Source organism: Platalea leucorodia (genome assembly GCF_965183815.1).
Source record: "Platalea leucorodia genome assembly, chromosome: 4".
Lineage (NCBI taxonomy): Eukaryota > Metazoa > Chordata > Aves > Pelecaniformes > Threskiornithidae > Platalea > Platalea leucorodia.
Genome location: NC_138826.1, coordinates 77,947,021 through 77,966,392, shown reverse-complemented (window position 1 = coordinate 77,966,392; position 19,372 = coordinate 77,947,021). Strand labels below are relative to the sequence as shown.

The following is a 19,372-nucleotide window of genomic DNA, read 5'->3' as shown; positions in this document are numbered from 1 at the left end:
TTGGAGGAAAATGTCAGGTTTTTTAATCTTTTTAAAGGAATCTTTAAGCTTTCCGAAGAAGAATCACTAATACTGGCAGCTGGGCTCTTTACATGGCAAGTACATCATAGATTCTTTTCATAAGGTCTGAAGCTGTTGATGAACAGTCAGTGCTTTTCCTTCTTCTTCAATCAATAGAGTAAATCTTGGCATGAATTTATAAAGGCACAACAGACCGAGCAGAAAGATGTCGACAGCCGGTTAGAAGTGAAAAAAGAAGCAGCAGTGTGGGAACTTTTCACAAGTGAATGCACTTACTTTCTGGATCATTTGCTGGTTCTCAAGATGGTAACTTCAGATTTCATTTCTCAAAAATAATGAAACATTATTTGCCCTGCTGTCAGCATGGCAGACATAAAGCCACCGGTAACCTCCCATTGGGTGTCTATGGGGAATCACTTAAGCACTTGGTTTTTCTCCTGTCTTGCTGCTCATCCTGTTTCCACAATTCTCTTTGGTTTTTATCTTCTTGATGGCATCTCTTCTTCTGGACATCACTTTCTAGTGCTTTAAAAACACCATTTGATTACAGATCCTTCCAGTAATTTCAGCTGATGTTCCACTTTTCCTCTCACTAACTCTGAACTGAAGCCACTCTCCAGTTGACTATACTGGATATTTCTCTACCACTAGTCTATAACATTATATTCTTTGTTTAACCTCCTACACAGCTGTGGTTAGATTATCCTGACTAGAGCATGAAAACCTCAGAACCTACAGAAGACCTGTAGTTCTAATATTACAAGAAAACAAGCAAACTAAAAAACAACTCCTCTCCCCAAAACTCCAAATTGCCTCCATCCTGGTGAATTTTAAGAGCTTTGAAATACAGACAAGAATACTACACACTGTTACAAGAATAGCTGCACTATTTACTTTCATCACACATCAAAAGTTAGTGTACCCATTTAAAAGGATGGAAGCTTCCCTAAATATTTTCCTATCATTTTTCTCTTATTCTGCACAAACAACTTCTGTTTCCTTATTAGTCAAAAGAAAAAGGTTAGTGAAACATTTTTTATGTTGCTGAAAAGTTAGCCTAGACAGTACAAGAAGTACTGCAAAGTAAAGAGAATAAAGAGAGGAGTGGGTTGAATTCCTCCTTGGTGGGGCAGAACAGGAAGGGAGAGGAAAGGGGACAACAGGACCAGCTACAGGTCCAAGGCAGGATGGAAGTGTCCTTGCTTCAACCCTTTCTTCTGAGAAAATAAAACAATGGGTGAATCCTGGGAAGAGTGAGGACATGCAGGTCCGTTGGTGAGCCTGATGTAGGAACCCACAGACAAGCATTAGCCAGCCCTGTGTGACCCATGAATGGTAAACTACTCAGTCCATGCCAGCTTCCCGAACTCTCCTGCCAAAGAAAGAACCCATTGAATCTGGGTAGCCAGTTTTACAGATACCTGTTACTCTAATACTTCCCAGTATAGAAATATTCCACTGATTTTAATGAATCTCCACAGGGAACTTTAAGACTACCGTAAATCCCCTTTAAGCTCTCAGATCAACTGTTCATGGCAAATCAAAAATTACACAAGGCTAAGCAAACACTCTCACTAGCTCTTCAGTCCTGGCACCTAGGTGATGGGTTTTTTCATTAATGCTTTTCACACATATAACAGAAAATTCTACTTGGTAATCTACATTTTTTAAGCCTTTTTCAGATTTAGGTCATATTCAGCACAGCTCCAAGATCACCATCAAAGCTTAAATAACATAAAATCTTAAACGGTCAATAAACAAAAATGCAGTTTTCACTCAATATGGGTTAATAAAACAATCCAAAGAGATGCAAAACCTTTATGAGCCCTCTACTATTCCAACAACTTTTTTTTCCCCATAATAACTCTAAACAACTTACATAGCAGCAGATGCATAGGGTAGGAAGGAAAGCATTCAGAAAGGTCATAGAAATCTATAACTATGACTCTGATGTTATTAATTCCTTCACACAGATCTGCAGGGGGGTCAGTTGCCCCTCTTCTGCCAGAGAGCACAGCAGGGACATAACTGCCTCCGTGGCAGCCACAGAGACACCCCACAGACATCACTCATACCCTCCTCTTTGCACAAAGCTCAATATTTAGCCTTCAGGCAGGTCAAGAAAAGTTTCTCAGAGTGTTGTCTTCTGCCCTCCCCCAATCAAATGATCATTTCATGAGAATTGCAGTGCAAACATGTTCTTTTCAGGGGAAAAAGAATATATTGAATTGTCACAGATAGTAAATAACATGGATTTGTTCTGTTTTTAAAGATATTCATGAACACTCTAAAATACCTCAAGAGTAACGAATTTCTCTTGGATGTGGATTTGTGGAGACTTTTCTCAAACTTAGAGGAGTTAAACAAGGTGAGTAAAATATAAAAGTCTTACTGAGATCAGAAATCAACCAGCCCAATAAAAACAGATGGGAAACCATCCATAAAGCTTCTATTCAGATTCAATGCTCACATTTGGAACTTAGTTCAAATAATTAGTCTTTCCTTCATTTCTATTTGGTGTATCAGTGGGGGTCAAATTTCACCAGTGCAAATTATTCTCATATGCCTTCAGCAAAAGATAAACAGGCATTTGACCACAGAGGAGAGCTCATTTGGCAGTTGTTTCTGAAGTAAACACAAGTTTCAGGCTAATTCTCACAAGCAGCATCCTTTTAAAAGGATATGTGAAGATAAACTCCAACTGCACAATCCTTACAGCAAAACAGGAAGAATGGCAAAATAACTACAGTAACAACTTTCCTTTCACAAACAGATGAGCACAAAGACTTTGTTATCTATTATGCCACTCCTGTAGAGCAAGTTAAAACAAAATGATGACCACCCCTCTCCAGCTGGGTTTTCCCTTGGTGCGGGTGGAAGGATATCTCCCACACAGACTGAATGCTCTGTGTTTATGTGCTACTTACCCCCCAGCTTCCAGGAGGAGGGAGACCACAAGGCTTGGCTGTGATGTGCTCCAGCTCTTTACTGCTTGTGGCCAGTGCCTGGGAGACCATTTTCAAAGCCTGAAAATTAAAGGAACCCATAAGTCCAAAACAGCTTCTACATAACTTTAGAAGCAGAACAGATTTTTTTTTTTTTTTTTTTTTAGCTTGAGAGCTCTTTTACAGGATATCTCACCCTTAGTAGCAAAGTGAATTTTGGAATGGGCTCTTCAGTTGCATAAGTTGAATGATTGCTCACAAGCCCTAAACCAGTTGCTTCCTTCAAGTTCTTTCCCTTATTGTAATTCCCTTTCCTTAACAGTTAACATCTCCCTTTTTAGCCAAAACAAGAAAAGCAGGAAAGCTCTTCAGAGTAGGGACAATTAGCCAGAGTTCAAACACATGAGCAAGTCATCTCTGCCCAGTGACTGACCACACACCAGGTGAGCTGCTGTGAGTGACCACCTGAGCAGGTTTGGAGATACAAGGAAAGAGATTTTTAGCTGATGCGTTTCACCTTGTGCTTGTTGTGGCCTAAGACCATATATGCAGCCAACTACTAGGGTTCAGCTGATGTGTGGTTGCTGATTCCTTTGTTCTTGTTCAAAGAAGTGAGTGGAGTATATTGCTGTGTGCCGTTTAACAGGCACAAAAGCTTTGAGCTTGGCTGGAGCTTGGTCATGTCTTGAGAGAATTATCTTCAATACATTTTCTATTTTGTTTTCTAATTTTGATTTCCTTATGAATGAGGATGATAAATGATTATCTATTATGCATACTTGTATATAAAATAGTGATCAAATGTAGGAGAAAGTAGCTGCTCTCGGTGCCTTTTATGCCTTTTTTTCATGCATTTTACAGCATGTATTTCTTCTTGACAGCAGGCTGAATCCATGAAAAAAATGCATGCTGTAAAAGGTGGAAAATGCACCCTTGTCAAAATGAAAGAATAAGCATCATCCTATAAGCAACCCTGCCCCCATAAATACATGAAACAAAGCAGTGTGTGTAGCTACAACAGCAGTTCATAACAGTATCACAGAGGATGACGTTCCCTTCTGGCCTAAAATTTGGCCTAAAGCTGAGCCTGGTCATGAATTTGTGAGCAAATAGTGTGTTGAGGAGGCAAGTGTGGGCTTAGGAGCAGGCTTTCACCCACATCGGACTGACAGTGTGAGCACCCTTGAAGCCAGTGCAAACATATAAAGTTAACTTATGGGGAATATGTGACATGTTATAGCATTTTATAGAAATAATGAACTTAACTTCAGAAGATCACTGAGGCTAATTTCTCTTTTTTTCCCCCCCCTGACTTAGATAAGTCTCAGTTTTCTGAAAACTTTTTTTGAAACTGTGAAGGAGCATATCAGCAAGTCAGACTCTCCTATGGATTTCAGCTCCATACTCAGAAAGGTAACATAATTGGAACTATTCTTGCTTAATATCAGCAGGTCCTTGCAGCAAAACATTTATCATAACACACAGGTGCTTTAGAGCAATCAAGTCAGTCAAGGACATGCCATCTGTCACAGGCAGTTTGGTCTCAGCCTCAAGCACCTCCTGTCAGTAGGATGTTTTTGTTTTTCTTCATTGGCACATTTGAGGTGGTCATGGAAAGATGCTCTGTATGTGGCACAAAGTGTGGAAAGATTTTCCCTTCCTGGAGAACAGTAGCCCAGACCTTGAGGAGACTTTGCCACTGGCAGAGGCGAGCTTCTCACTCTATGGAAGATGTTTCCCAAAGACCCAGCTGGATGTTCCCTGCCTCCTTCCACTCCATCGCATAGATCCTTCCTTTACTCCATGACCAGACCCACAAGTGTATTTAAGTGTTTTATTAAGAGCTCAATGGAACTGAAGTACCTCTTGCACTTTGGCCTCTGTCTGCTAAGCAAGAGAGAGGCATGGACACAGCTGTCCTGCCACTGCCAAGTGCTGCCCTGCAACCCTTTCAGGCAGTCTGCATGGGAAACAAGACAGTCGTCCAAAGAGCAGTCTCCAGCACAACTTCCCAATGACTGAAAAGTTGGAAAAATCAATACAGACAGAAAATCAATTCATGGACCTGAACTTTCCCTAGCAGTAGAGGCCATTAGAAAACTTCTGAGAAAATACTAAAACAGACCCTACCTCAGGGTTAGGATTTTAAAAAGGGAAAGGGAGGCTAGAGCTTGGCTTTTCACCCCCATTACCTCTGACTTCAGGTGTTCTTATCGATAATGTTTGTGTGAGACAGACAAAATTCCAGACAAAACTGAGTTTTATCATGGATGGCATTCAACATTTCTAAGAGCTATCTAACACGCTCAGATATAACATGACATGCTATATGAGGCCACATAAAGCTGTTGCATAGATAGTGGGTTTTATCTTCAGCTTCTATATGAACTTCACATCATTTATTTCTAATGAGAACAAAGTCTAAGAACGTTTCACACCTCTGCAGAGCTGTTAGAACTGTGCTCCCATGCATTGCTTGAGCACTGTTGTGTTTTTTTTACTACTTTACCACTTTTGCTGCTTTTTAACTTGCCCTTTGCTTTTTTAACTCCCCCTTTTCCTCTTCCCCTGTTTTCCTAGGTGCGAGGAAATCTCAGGTAAAATGCACATTACAGAACCAAAACTGTTGTTCCTCCCTTTGTCATGACATTTTTCTTTCTTGATAAGTTTCCAAGTCTTTTCTGCAGTTTTTCCAGGGTGACCTCTGCCAGACACACCAGATTTATTGCCTTAATTATACCTCCGCTGTCTTCTACTTGGAAAACCTGAGACAGAGGGAAGATTTTGGCATCTACCTGAAAGTAAAGTGATGGTTTTGTTGTTGTTGTTGTCTTCAGCCTTCCTACCTTATAATAGGATTTTAACAGCAGACTAGGAAAGTTTATTGGAAGCAAAACTGTGTATTTTACATAGCCTTTTACACAGATTTTTTTAACTGCAGAGGGTATCATAGATATGAAGTCACCCTTCTGAGTGTATGTTTCCCTGCACATGTGAAAGTCCATACTTGTAATTTAGAACAGGCAAGAGGGGGAAGCCAAAAGGGAAAAACTGGCTGCATTTTTGCAGGCAGAAAATACGTACTGCCAGCCTCTATCATTCAGATGTGTCGCACGTAATCTCTTGACTTGGTGACCTCCACCTTAACAGACTGAAATGGTTACAGAAAAAAAGAAACAAAAATCAAGCCACATTGTAAAATCTCTCTCAAGCGTTTTACTTTGTTACATGTCCTGCATATCAGCTTGGTTTAGATGTTGGGTGGGAACACAGCATGTAGGGTATTATGTGCTTTAGCAGACGACAGGGCTCACATTCCCTGAGTACAAAACAGCCCCCAGCCTCTGTGCTATGCCACATCAGCAGTGACATACACAAACCTCAAAACTGGAGAAGCGTATGATGGCTTCCTTCTGCTTAAGGAAAGGGGTATATGATACAAGCCAAACCAAGGGGAATAGGAATCCAGCAGCATGTCAGTGCTTTCATGTGTCTTGGGAGCCTGTGGTGAGAGAGCGGGGTGGGTTTTGGCTGAGCCCTGCCAAGAAAGCGGGCTGCTTTCCTTGCTCATGGGTATTTGCTGACCCATGCGCCTGCAGGGAGGAAGCAATGTCCTGGATAGAACAGCAAGCAACCCCTCTGCAATGCCAGTGTTTTAGATCCTCTGGCAGGTTTTGCATAAAGCAAATGTAAAACTTGGTATTAAAACACTACCAGTAAGTAAGCATTTACCTCCTTCTAAGGCTGGAAAGAGAAATCAGTGACATCTTTGTAAAGTTACAGCACTAGAGCAGGTTCTGTCTTCACCAGCTCCGCATCTGCCTGAAGCAATAACTCCAGCCAGTGCAGCGGTGGGGCTCCCGGGGAGAGGGCTCTGCTCTTTCTGACTTATCATTAGCAGACCAGTGTGTCCTCTAAGACTTAAGATTGATCTTCAACATTATAGGCTTAGAAAAAGAAACCTGAAGAAGTGGGCTTTTCTCACAGGCAGCCCAAAACTGGGAGGACACCTTTCTCACAAGCAGTCAAACTCTGCAGCTTTTAGGGCCTGGGAGTTTCATACACTCATGCCTAGGAAAAAGTTCCCCAGTGGGTAGTAGCAGGTGACCCTAAAACATAAGGTGGCCCTCAAACATAACTGACGTTTTCCTAACGAAATTAAAATGGCAGATAAATAAGAGCACTGCTTGATCTGCTAGCATGGCCACAGCATCTGAAATGGGAAGCAGCAATGCAGAAAGTGAATCTGGAGGAGCAACGTGATTCCCCCTGTAGAGAGCCTCTACCCTGCCCTTGCTCTTACTGTGCGACAAGTTGATCTTTAATTAGTGCCTGTCTCATTACAGTCAGCTGACTATGCAGAAAACTGTTTGCTACCTTCCTGCCAGGGAGCAAGCTGAGGTTTAAGGCAGGTTTTCCTTGTCTTCAGCAGTGGTGTGAACAAAATGAACAGTGCAAGAGGCTGCGTCTGCCAGAGCTGCTGGTTGCTCCTTTGCATCGACTGACGCGTTATCCCCTCCTCCTTAACAACATCTGGAAGAGGAGCACTGATGAGACAGAGAAAGGCTTTATCTGGTCACTCAAAGAGAAGGTGGAAAAGTCCATACGTAAGTAGCTAAGGTTAAAAGTCAAGTGTCCAATTAACAATTAGCAAGTTATGTGGCCTTTTTGTGCATGTCCTTTGAGTGTGAATGGGTCCAGTCTCCCTGCAGAGATGCAATGAGGATGTACATGCCTTTCTACAATCCTGAGCCCTTCCTCATTCTGTAGGAAATGATTGGTGCCACCCTTGTGCTGTCAAAGCCTCTCTGAGCAAGGTCACAGGACTTCCAAATCAGTGAGTCACTTGTATTTGCTCAGAATCATCTGCAGTGACATGCAAACAATTAAGAGCAGATCACAAATTGGAACAAATCAAGAAAGATCTCAAACAAAAAAGTCTTTGAGTTGGATTTATGTCTAGGGAGGATTTGTTGGGGCTAATCCCTAATAGGATAAAATTGCACTCACAAGGGGAATATTATGTCAGTGACCTTTCACTAAATGACAGGGTCCTACCACGTAAAGTAGCTGAAGAGCTATGTCAGCTACAGATTTTCTCTAGCTATTGTGGAAAAAGAAGGGATTGGCCCAGGAATTATTTTTCCCCCTGCATTTTAAGTAAATAATTTATTAATTCAGTCTTGTTCAAGAAGCTACAAATGCATGGTTAAGCATCTTATGGTCATATAGTACATCAGCAGATAGGCTTATTCCCCAAAAGCCTCATGCAGTCCCCACTGAAATCAAAGACAAGACAGTGCATCAGCAAAACAGTTAGCCTGCCAGTCTTGGCAGGGGGAGAGGTGCCAGGCAGCGCTTCATCCTCACCAGCAGCACACCAGGCCTTGAGCGACCCAGTATGGTGGCTCGCTCTCTGCCACCATCCTTTTCCCCGTCCTGGAGGCTGAAGTCTCAAACATCTCCTTGGGAGATGAGCCAGAGAGAGAGTTTGTGTCTTCTAGAGAGAGATACATCTGGGGCTCCTTCTTCTTGGGTAAATACTCCAATGACAGAATTACCACCTAAAAGAAAGACTCAGGTTCTTCCTCTTCTTGCCAAATCTTATGAGGAGTCTAGCCTAATGGCCACACAAGGAGCACACTTTTCGGCACAGAACGGGTCCCATAGGAAAATAAGATGGTTTTGTCACTAGTCTGGGGACTTCTGCTAGGATGACAGTAGTTTTAGGTATGGCCCCAAAAGACTATGGGATACCTGGGGAGTATTACTGGCAAAGAAATAGGTCCTTCCAGAGTTTAGGTACCTCTAGGCCAACGAAACCAAAGACAGAAGGGTGACCCCTCTTTATTCACAGACACCTGACAAAGATCTGCCTTCATTTTTTGATCAGTGGATCAGTGACATAAGGAACAGTTGCAGTCCCAGCATTCCCCTTCAGGTGTATATGTGTGTGCGTATATCTGAAACCATTATTTGCAACATCACTCAAGACAAAAACTTGGAATTTAAGTTGCAGGTCCATTAAAGTTTTCCCCATACTGGCCCTGAATCAGCAAAGACTTAGTCCCCATTTTTCACGTTCTGAAGCACCCCCATCTCACTTAAATACTTCAGTCACTTCTGGCACCACTTCCCCTGAAATTAATTCTCATTAATTTCAACAATCTTTTGATCAAGCTGTATATAATGAAAATTATTTTTCTCTCACTACCCCAGACAATTTAGAAATGCAGGATTTTTTTTAAAGAACTTTTTAAGATTACAGTTTAATTGAGTTTTATATGATTCCCCCTGTTCCCCAGTCAGATTAGTAAACACAACCTTTTCATTTAGCAGTGAATTTAGGCATGTTTGAATGCATGGTTTGAAATTCTGGCTCTGCTGACCTAAGAAGAGTTTAGACATTTTTTACAATGAGGCCAAGATTTCATCTGGGGCTTCACATGTGAGGTGCTTTGGCTTCCACTAGAGAACATCAGTATTCAGCATCTTCTAGAAACAGGACTGGTTTTGCCAGCCTTGGCAGTAACTGATGTTTCACATATTTCAGGGGATTTGGAAGGTAAAGTCAAGTGGTTGGACAACTTTCAGAAGTTCCGGCAGCTGCAAGAGGTCATAATTTGGCCTCAGGTCTGGGATCGTGACAAGAGATTCTTTGTCCCAGAGGTAAGCAGTTTTTTGAAGGGCATTTTCCTTGAGGAAGGTTTAGTTTCCTATCTATCTTTATAGCGTCATCTAAAGTTGGCTGGTTGTCTATGTTCTAGTTACTGGAGAGGGCTCTGCTCTAACAGGAGCAGCTGCAGCTGAGCACTGCAAACACTGCAGCTGAACACGCAGGCTGTGCACAGTGCCTTGGACGGCAGCACGGGTTGCTCTCAGCTAGCATCCAAGAGAATACAATCGTATGATCCAGGAGGACTTCCCAGTGTTTGCTTTTAGGGGGCAGAATGAAATAGCATAGATTTAAGTATTACTACCTTTTTATAAGGATACGAAGTAGAAATTATTTGCCTCTTTCACTCCTCAGGCTGAGCCACAGGAATTTCTATATACATTTAAATAGCATTACAAAAGAAATCCACAGCATACCAGGGAACATGTGCACCTTTCTGCTGTGGTTACCCCCTTACCCATACAGACAGACCTTAAGCAGCATTATGGTAACATCATCAAGTGGGTCTCACCTCAAGGATTATGTCTGCTCACACGCAGGCTGCAAAAACCATTAAACTCACTCCGGAAAAAGAAAAACCCAGCTTAACATTTCAAAAGCGTAAACACATTTAAGCAATAGCACTGCTGAAGAAACATAGCCATGCTCAGTTATTAGCTGTGTGACGTATTTAGCCTGAGATAAGAGCACACATGTGCTCAGTTTGTTTAACTGCTGGTTGCCTCTCAGTTCATCATCAGATATGCAAGATTCCCCATTCTCTCTCTCTTTCTCTTTTTTTTGGGGGTCAAGTGTTTGAAGCAAAGCTTAAGAGAAAACAGCAGTGAAAACATTTTGTCTTCAGCGAACAGACTTCTCCTTCATGAAGGGAGGCTAACACTAGCAGGTAACATCCCTAAATGTCCTGCTATCGGGAATTAGCTTAACAGAATCATATTTTGTTATGGCAGGTCCAGAATGAACCTCTGCAACAATATTTGGGCAGGTGCGGCAAAGAAAAAGCAAATGTACAATTTGTCAGAGAGAGACTGAGAAGCAGCCAAACTGCCAAAAGGATGAGTAATCTGCATGATTGTTTATTGTCACATCTGGATATTCAGTCTGCCAGGTGCTGAAGAAATCAGCTTGACTAGCCAATACCTGCCACTCAAAGGGAGCATTTTACTGTCACGTTCAAAAATGTGGCAATAGGAAGTTTAGACTGTCCTATACAAGGTGCCCCACGTGCCCGGGGACCGATGTCGACATACCTCACCTCTCTGGCACCATATCCACTATGTGTTTCATTGAAAATTACTGAAAAGTCCAGAGGTTTTTCCTATTTTTATTTCATACTTCATGTCTGCTGTTTTGATGGATACCTTGGAGCAATAAGGTGTTATCCTGCCAGGTGGCTTCCATTTTACGAACAGAGCACTCATACAACATGCCATTAACTCCTCAGGTAGCACAGTGGTCCCACGCAAGCATGTTGATTTCTACAACGCTGTTCGCAGCTGTCTGTCACCCTGGCAGAGCGAGACTCACGTCTCCAGACACACAGACACCATTTTGTAGCAGAGCACAGGTTGCTTGCTGGGGAGCTGCTGCAGCATCTCTGCCTGCACAGGAGAGGAGGATTTCCTCCTTGCACGAGCAGGAAGCAGAGCCTGGGCAGTTTGGAGAAGACCATCATCTGAAAGGATGCTGGAAGCTGCGTGCCATGGTGGCTGCGGGGCTGCAACAACGGTTTGACAGAAATGAGCACAGCCCGCCTCTTACATTTCCTTCACTATCTTTTCAGGAGAAGAGGTGAAGAGAATAAGCATACAACCCTTTCTGTCTCCCATCACCGTTATTACTGTTATAAAGGGAGCAGCAAAAGGGACACAGTCCATTTTTCAGTGTTTTTGTTTTCCTTCCCACGTGAGGAGATTTAGAGTAGCAGAGAAGGCAGCACAGCATCAGGGACATGGAGAGCAGAAGAAAAGGTTGCTGCCGATGTTTATGGGGTGGCAGGCAGAGAAGAAAGCAACCCACTGAGTCCTCTCCTGCCAATGCTTCCCTCTGCACTCATTGCTCTCTTGATGAGACAGGAGCCCCCAGTGCAGGAGGTAAGGGTGGCCATCGGGTGGCCGCATTCCTTTCTGCAATACATAATTAGAAAATGGAGAAGGAGGTATGAGCATAACTCTTACCCACCAAGAGAGCCAGCTGCCTGCAATCTACAAAATAAAAGTGCCTGGCATTAGGCCACTTGTCTGAATGAAATATCATTCAAGACAAAAATGAAATCACAAGCCAAATATAATGCCGCACGACAGAAAGAAGCATGTCCTAAAGTCACCGCTCTGATCAGACTCACACAAATTTGGTGTTAAGGTGAACTGTGTTTGTTTGAATGAAACTGAGATCACCGAGACCACAGGTGTGTGTGTTTTTGTAATCTTGTAACTGAGAGTAGGAGCAGCTGGGAGAAGTGGGTTTGTTCAGATGTAGGAAGGGAAGGCTAAGGGAAGACATTACTGTTGTCTTCAACTGCCTAATGGCTGGTTTAAGGCAGATGGAGAAAGATCTTGAAGCATTCCCACAGACTTTTGTTGTTATGTTCCCCACATCCTCATGACCTCTAAGTTAGGAAGAAAAGATAAGCCAACACTATTTTGTGTAGTTTTTGAAAGGCTTTTGTGATGCTATCAATTAACATTTTATCCCTGCAAAAGCCTGTGAAGAGGGCAGCATACCAATATTTAAAGGTATCAGGAAAAGGTGGCACTTCCCTATTTCTTTATCTCTGCCATTTTCAGAAGGTTCACTGTTTACCAGGTAGGATTTGTTACTTTATAGCGTGCTAATTGTTGTATTTGTAGGTACTCCAGGTGATCCAGGTCACTTTTCCTGGCAGGCAAGTAGTTGTTTTTTCATAACGAGGTAGCTGCTACAAAGTACAAGTATTAGTAGCCAAAATCATCAAGAAACACATGATTTTTTTTAAGCACTGCATTTGAGAGTGCAGACTAGGGGATGAGTAGTTATGTACTATGTTGGAGACTATGCTTCTTTGCTAAAAGCATTTTGTAAGATGCAATGATTCATAGATGTGGCTCATGTTAGAAGTAGCAATTCCTTAAAATAACTACACCATCAAACTGATTTTTTTGTTTTCCTCCTCAGAAAGCACAAGACTCCTTGATGTCTACCTCTTCCTGTTCGATGATTTCCTATTAATTACCAAAATTAAACGTAACAAAAAGGTAATAATGAATAGAGATATACATGTTTGCAGTTGTCATGTTTTTTAGCTTGGTAAATATTTTGAAAGTACTTTGGAAGATTGATTGAATGATAAAAATACAAGATGACTAATCGGCATGAAGGGCAGGTGATACTTCTTTATGCTAATAGCAAACCATAACATGGATTCAAAACCCTCCTTCTAGGCTCAGTATGTTACAGGAATACCATGACAGGCAGAATTTACATTACAAGACCTTAATGTTTTCCTGGTGTTATTCTGATGTGCTGGATTCCTGAAGCTCAGAAAAGTTTCAAGAATATAAGAAGTTTTCTAATGCTCCTCCCGTGACTCAGTCCAGCAACCTGAGAAATTTTTATCCCAAAGATATCAGAACTGTTGGAAAGAAGTTAAAAAAAAAAAAAAAAAAAAAAAAGGGAAGAAAACAGGGAAATGCTAAAATAGATGGAAGGTTGGCTTTATTCTCAGTTCCAACACAGCCTGTTGTATGTGTCCTCTCTTTGCATTGATTTCCCCTAGTTTAAAGTGAGGATATAATGACTCTTGTTAAGAAAATTTTTATTGATGAAAGCTGGTATAAAGAGAGTTCTATAGATGATAAATATCTGTATTTAGCCACCAAAAAAAGGGACTGAATGACCTGAAAATACTAAAGCTTCAGTGCAGGAATATAACTAGCTAATTAAGCTTATGAAGATGATGATTTAAAGACTTCTTGGCTTTTTTTTTTCAAGAAGCACCTGTTCTGCCTTCCTAGGAGATAGAGAAGGCATGCAGTGAGAGATGGTAGAACAGCAGGGCCATCCCCTAGCACGGGGGGGAATGAAGGGAGCAGGGATTCAAGGGGCCTGGTGCCCACAGACAAATCTCTCTGAGGGTTGCCCCATGTACATGTATTGGTGAACCTTCTGTGGGGGGCTGCAACCTATCTGGAGCCCCGGCAATTGTGTGTTCTGCAAGTATGCAAGGGAGAGGAGGAAATGCACCTCCAAACAACGGAGAAAAAGTCCTGCTATTAAAAGAAGGGAGGAGGGGCAGAGGGAAGGGGGGAAAAAAGACTTTTGAATACCTTTGACTGTTTTCTGCCTGTGGACTTTTATTGTGTTTCTGTTGTGTTTTTTTAGTACAAGGTGTGACCTTGCAGGAGAACTCCAGGCATCAATGAGTTTTTCTGAGGTTCCTCAGGCAAATAAGTTGTCTGAGTACCTTTGATAAGAGAAAACACATAATTTAGGGCTGTTTAGTGCCTATACTTCATGAGCAGATGGCAGACAACCAGCTAACCAACTTCGTTGTCTATTCCCAGAAATACGGGGGCTCAGACACCAGCTTAATCCCTGCCTGTCCTTCCCTCGCTCCTGAGCTGCAGTCCTTCGTAAGAGAGGGTGGGTTTTGCACAGTCCTAGACCAGCCCATCCCACTAGACAGACTGATACTGAAAAACATTGACCCTGTCCATGTTACAGGTACGTGCCCGCGTGCATTTGAACATCTTCATAAATACCACCTCAATGCATTGCGTACGTGGCAGTGTGTAAGGATAAGATGCTGTTTGCCCACAAACCACCCCCAGATGCCTGGAGCGCAAACGTCGATGCCTCAGCATTGTTTCGCTTGACCGCTCTGCTCTTACTGCGAGGCATGACCTGCTAACACAGACATTACACTCCACGTCCCCTGCCTCTAACAGTGACTTTAATGTACACACCAGCAACTGTCAGATATTATCCATTCACCCCAAAGGAGGTATCAAGACTCCAATGACTTCTTTCACACAAACCAAGTATTTCCTTGCCCTAACTGTCCTAACATGCTCTATCAAACCCCGGGCCTCTTTCCCAAGTACATTTTCAATTCTGTAGTAGTTACACAGCATTTTTTCAGTTGTCCCACTGCCCAACACCCCAGCGCACTGCGCTCCTGCGTGTCCCCACACATGTTCTCAAGGAAGCTGGAGAGGAGATTTACCTCCTGCTGCTGCTCCTACTCACCTCCCCACCAGCTATCGAGAGGATGGAAATCACCCACCATAGGGCAACGCTTCCTTGCTCACAGACATCCAAATGCATTGCCAGGGGAAATTGCCCCAATAACATCTGCTGCTGTGTCCTTGGGTGAGGAGGGGAGGAGGACTGGCCTCCACAGAGAGTGACCAGCCTTACCCTGCCAAAACAACATCCCCAGATTCACCAAATCAGAGCTTAGGTGAAGGAGCAGGCATGAAAAAATCAGGCCCCCCCTTGGTCTAAGCCACTCATGCAGGCTGTCACACACCTCCATCTAACACTGCCCAGATCCCAGGAGGCTCCTATATCAAAGAGAAATAAAAGAAATGCAACTCTTCAGGCTCCAGGGCCTGTCAGCCATCCTGATCCTAAAGACTGGGAGGAGAAGCTCAGGGAGCTAGAGTGCTCTGTAGGAAATCAATCAATATGGAAAATAAACCTAGAGCCCATAAAATTTATAACTTTGAAATTTATTCACCCAGTGTAATTAGCATTCAGCCTCAATGCTGATAGGAAATAAAGGTAGGCAATAAAAGGCAAATGACTAAAGATGAGATAAGGGGATGAACACAGAGAATAACAATCTTTTTTTAAACATGCTCCAGGCACTGTCTGTCTGCCTAACGAGTCTCCCTACCAACCCAGCAGAAAAGCAGCAAACGCAGCAGCCGCCTCTCGCCTGCAGGGTGGAGGGGAAGGCAGCCTCAGGTTCCTGCCTAAACCCAGACTAGATGCAAGGTCGACAGCTTCTGGGTGCTGGAGAGGGTGGTGCAGCCACCCTCCGGTTTGCACATATAAGATTGGGCATAAAAGCCATAATGGAGATGGGAATAAGATTTTTGGATTTTTTTCCAAGCCAGCATTTTCTACATTCAGAAATTTCTAACCAGGATCCTTCTATCCCCATGATCCAGCTGCAACCGGCAGAATAGAGAGTTACCTGCTGCATCCCAGCCCAGGCTCTGGCCACTGCCCTTCCCTGAACTCTGGACATCATTGCCTGACTTCTCTCCCATATATTCCTACCGGCTTTATACAGCTGTAGCTATGGAAGCCTCTGTTACTTACCTGTAGTCTTGTAACACCTTGGAAGCCCCATCCTAATGCAGGACCCCTTAGAGTGGGGTACAATAGAAATAGTGAGAAAAATTACTATAGGGAGCTTGCAGTTCAGATTTCCACCATTTTGTGTAAAACAACAAGCAAAACTTCCAGTGCCAATGGAAAATGTCCCTTTGCAGCGAAAAGGAAAAAAAAAAAGAAAGAAAACATTAAATATTGTCAGGAATGTGTGACCTTGGGGAATGCTGCCAATTTATTTGCAGTCTCAAGGAGACTTTTACTGCTGATGGCAGTAAAAGATGAGTTAGCATGTTCTCGGAAAGGGCAGCATGTGAATTCTAGTGATCCATCACATTAATCAAAAATGAAACCCTGATTTTTGATCTAAAAAGTACTTTTGTATCCATTAGTTTGCTGAGAGTTGATCTCACTTTGGAAAGAAACGTACCTCAAAGCAAGGACTAGAAAAAAAAAATATATATATATTGTAGTATCATAGAAATACCCTTTTGGCAGCAGGCAGGAGGCTGATAATTATGCAGGATAATTCTAGCCCAAAGCCTGCTATATATCAATGAAGGGATAAGAGATATAATGGTGTGCTCATAACACTGGGAAGCTACCCTAAAAGCAGAACTATCTGCAAACGCCAGGACCTTGTACACGAGATGTAATTTCACATGTATGTGTAATAGTAGGAACCCATCTCTGAAGATCATAAGCAGCAACATACTTTCTGATTAGGAAATCGCTTTCCTTTTAACATTCTGCTCTGGATTTAATCTTTGCAATTACTTACTATTGCTCCACTAACAATGCTTTATACCAAGTTTGAAGGAGTCAGACCCACTGGTATGTCGCTATATCAAAGACTGGTAATCTTCACAGCCACAGAATTTCTTTGAGAAAATTACTAAGCATTGCCCAGAAAATTCATTTTTAGAACTGTAAAGTTGTATTTCCCATTGCTGACAGGCAGACAGAAAGCATGAGGTCTGAAACATACCCCCTCTGCTGCTACAAATTTCCACTGCTAACTGATGCGCTGCAGTAATTTAACCAGTCTGTGCTCCCCTTTCCTTTTCTATAAAACCAGGATTGTAGGACACTTTATCTTCCAGAAACATTTTGAGGTCTGACTGTAGAGCACTTGGAAATGCTTGGACAAGAAGCATTACACAGCAGCAAGATATTCTACATAGTACAAGGCTTCAGAGCAAACTATATGAACTAGATAAGTTTATCAAAAAGATACGTCAACTGTAGTAGACTCAGAAAAATGCTGCCCTGTCTTGGCAGCTCGAGATCTGCTGTCTCCTCAGGCTGCGTGGGCTCAGGAGCAGGGCTCTGCTTAGGGCAATCCCACACCTCGCTCACCATTGCTTCATTTACAGCAACATCAACTCCAGCGAAAAAAAGCAACGCCACATGCATCCAGTGCATTATAACAGGTTACTGTGCCCTCCTCCCTGCCACAACCAGCCCACCCAAGCACACCTGCTGTCTGCCGCAGAATTTTGGCTACCTGAAGATGCTTTCCCCTCCTCTTCCCCCAAGCTTGCTTCGTAGCAGACTTAAGCCACCCCTTCACTCCAGACACATGATGTTGGTGACAATTTGTCCCCTTGCAGGGAAACCTGCCCCATAATGCCTAAAGTCATCTGCAGGACCCAGGAGATGCTGCTGTCACACCCAGAGTCACTGATTAACTTCTGCAGAAGTTAAGTTTGGCATGAACCGAAGGGCCATTGGCCACACACCCGGCCCTGCGAGATGTTGCTGCCGGCAGCTGATTGGGGGTACCCCGGGCATCAGCACTGGCTCGTGCACATGCCCCAGGCAGAGCCCACACCACCATCAGCCTGAGTGCAGCCACTTCCCTACATAGGAGCCATCCTATGGACCTGTTTGAAATCAGATAAAAATGGGGCCTTTCTCTTTAATTTTTGAGATTTGTTTTTCTCTAACTTCAGTTACGATTTATTCCACTTTGAATGGAAACTTCTCTTAATGATCCCCAGCTAGACTCAAAAGCACCTTAGCTGCACAACGATAAAGTAATTAAAAATAAAACAACTGCAAGCAGAATTAACTTTTTGAAATAACAAACCTTCTCGTGCAACAAAAAAATCTAACCCTATCAGGGTGCATTGCCCTATTAAGAATCAGAAAAGATGAATACGTATATAATTTCTTCAATCAGAATCAGAGAATGTGATATAAAATTGGACTGACAGCTGCATGAGGGAATTGATGTCATTTCTCCCTATTTTTTCCAGTCTTCAGCCTGCGAAATGCTTTCCTAATACAGCATGAAAATAGGTATCGTCAGTGCATAGCAGTCTTCTTGCTACAAGCTCAGACAGAGACTGCCAAGGTAAGTAGCACACTTTTTTTTTTTCCTTCTCTAATTACACAACTGTGCTTTCCCTAAAAGAGGATTTCAGCCTAAAAGTGGCCGTGCTGTGCTAAGAATCTATTACAGCTGTGACATTTGACCAAAACCAAACCAAACCAACACCCCAGTGCTCTGGCTCACACATTTGTTACAGAATTTTTGCTGTTGAACATGTACCAATTTTATATCAACGTTGATAGCAGGTCATATTCTTGGTGAAAAACATTATCATTTCTGATTGCTAAAAAACCCCCACCATTTCTTGTGTCACAGAAATGAAGATGGTCGCCCCTCCAGAGAAGTCAACACCAAAACAACCCCCCCCACCCAACTCATATGCAGTAGTACTCAGATCAGAAAACTGTATCATGCTCATCTACGCACGACACACATCTTGCAATTTCAGATTGAACAGATGGTATGATTAATTCCACTGTTATATAAATTTACCCCTCATTTTCACACCACATCACATTTCTAGTAACAGCGCTGTATATAACATCTGAAAGTGTGGTAGGCACTTCACAGAAGTATTTTTTTTTTTCCTGCAAATTGAATTTCATTCTCTAATACCTAATGCACAGAAATTTGGCTACCACTAATACAAATTCTTAAAAGTAAATCGCGGTAGATAGACTTTTTCAGGGAAAAACAATGAGTGAATTCTTTCCATTTCCAAGTCACTGGTTGGTATTCAGAATAAATATCTACTACAGGTATCTACTCAAGAAGTCATTACCTTCTCCTGTTATTGAAATATTACCTTTCCCTTCCAAAGCTGCCTTCAGACCAGGTGGCTACCATCTTCTCAATGTCTCCCAAGTCCAGTTTATCAAAGGAGAAAACCCTGCAGTGAAAGGTTCTTTTCACTTGGATGTGGTGGTATTATCACATTTTGTTGATTTTGGGTGCTGTGAGCCCTAGGAAAGGTAGACTTTCCAGCACCGGTTGAATGAATTACCTTATTTCAGCTCCCAAGCAGCCCAATCTCAGCATGATCAATATCTTTTCTTAAAGAAACTTTGCCAG

The 19,372-nt window shown here is 42.6% G+C and overlaps 1 protein-coding gene across 1 annotated transcript in view; it reads left to right on the top strand.

Annotated features, from left to right (window-relative positions):
* The window catches only part of PLEKHG7 (pleckstrin homology and RhoGEF domain containing G7), a gene marked incomplete at both ends in the record, with an annotated part of 42,358 nt that overhangs the window by 21,313 nt on the left and 1,673 nt on the right, over positions 1 to 19,372 (top strand). Inside the window, 10 exons of the mRNA XM_082310206.1 lie at positions 178 to 327; positions 2,294 to 2,389; positions 4,284 to 4,379; positions 5,654 to 5,767; positions 7,399 to 7,573; positions 9,520 to 9,635; positions 10,435 to 10,528; positions 12,796 to 12,875; positions 14,184 to 14,343; positions 18,225 to 18,322. Of these exons, the coding sequence (XP_082166332.1) occupies positions 178 to 327; positions 2,294 to 2,389; positions 4,284 to 4,379; positions 5,654 to 5,767; positions 7,399 to 7,573; positions 9,520 to 9,635; positions 10,435 to 10,528; positions 12,796 to 12,875; positions 14,184 to 14,343; positions 18,225 to 18,322 (1,179 nt within the window). The remainder of the gene's footprint in view (positions 1 to 177; positions 328 to 2,293; positions 2,390 to 4,283; positions 4,380 to 5,653; positions 5,768 to 7,398; positions 7,574 to 9,519; positions 9,636 to 10,434; positions 10,529 to 12,795; positions 12,876 to 14,183; positions 14,344 to 18,224; positions 18,323 to 19,372) is intronic.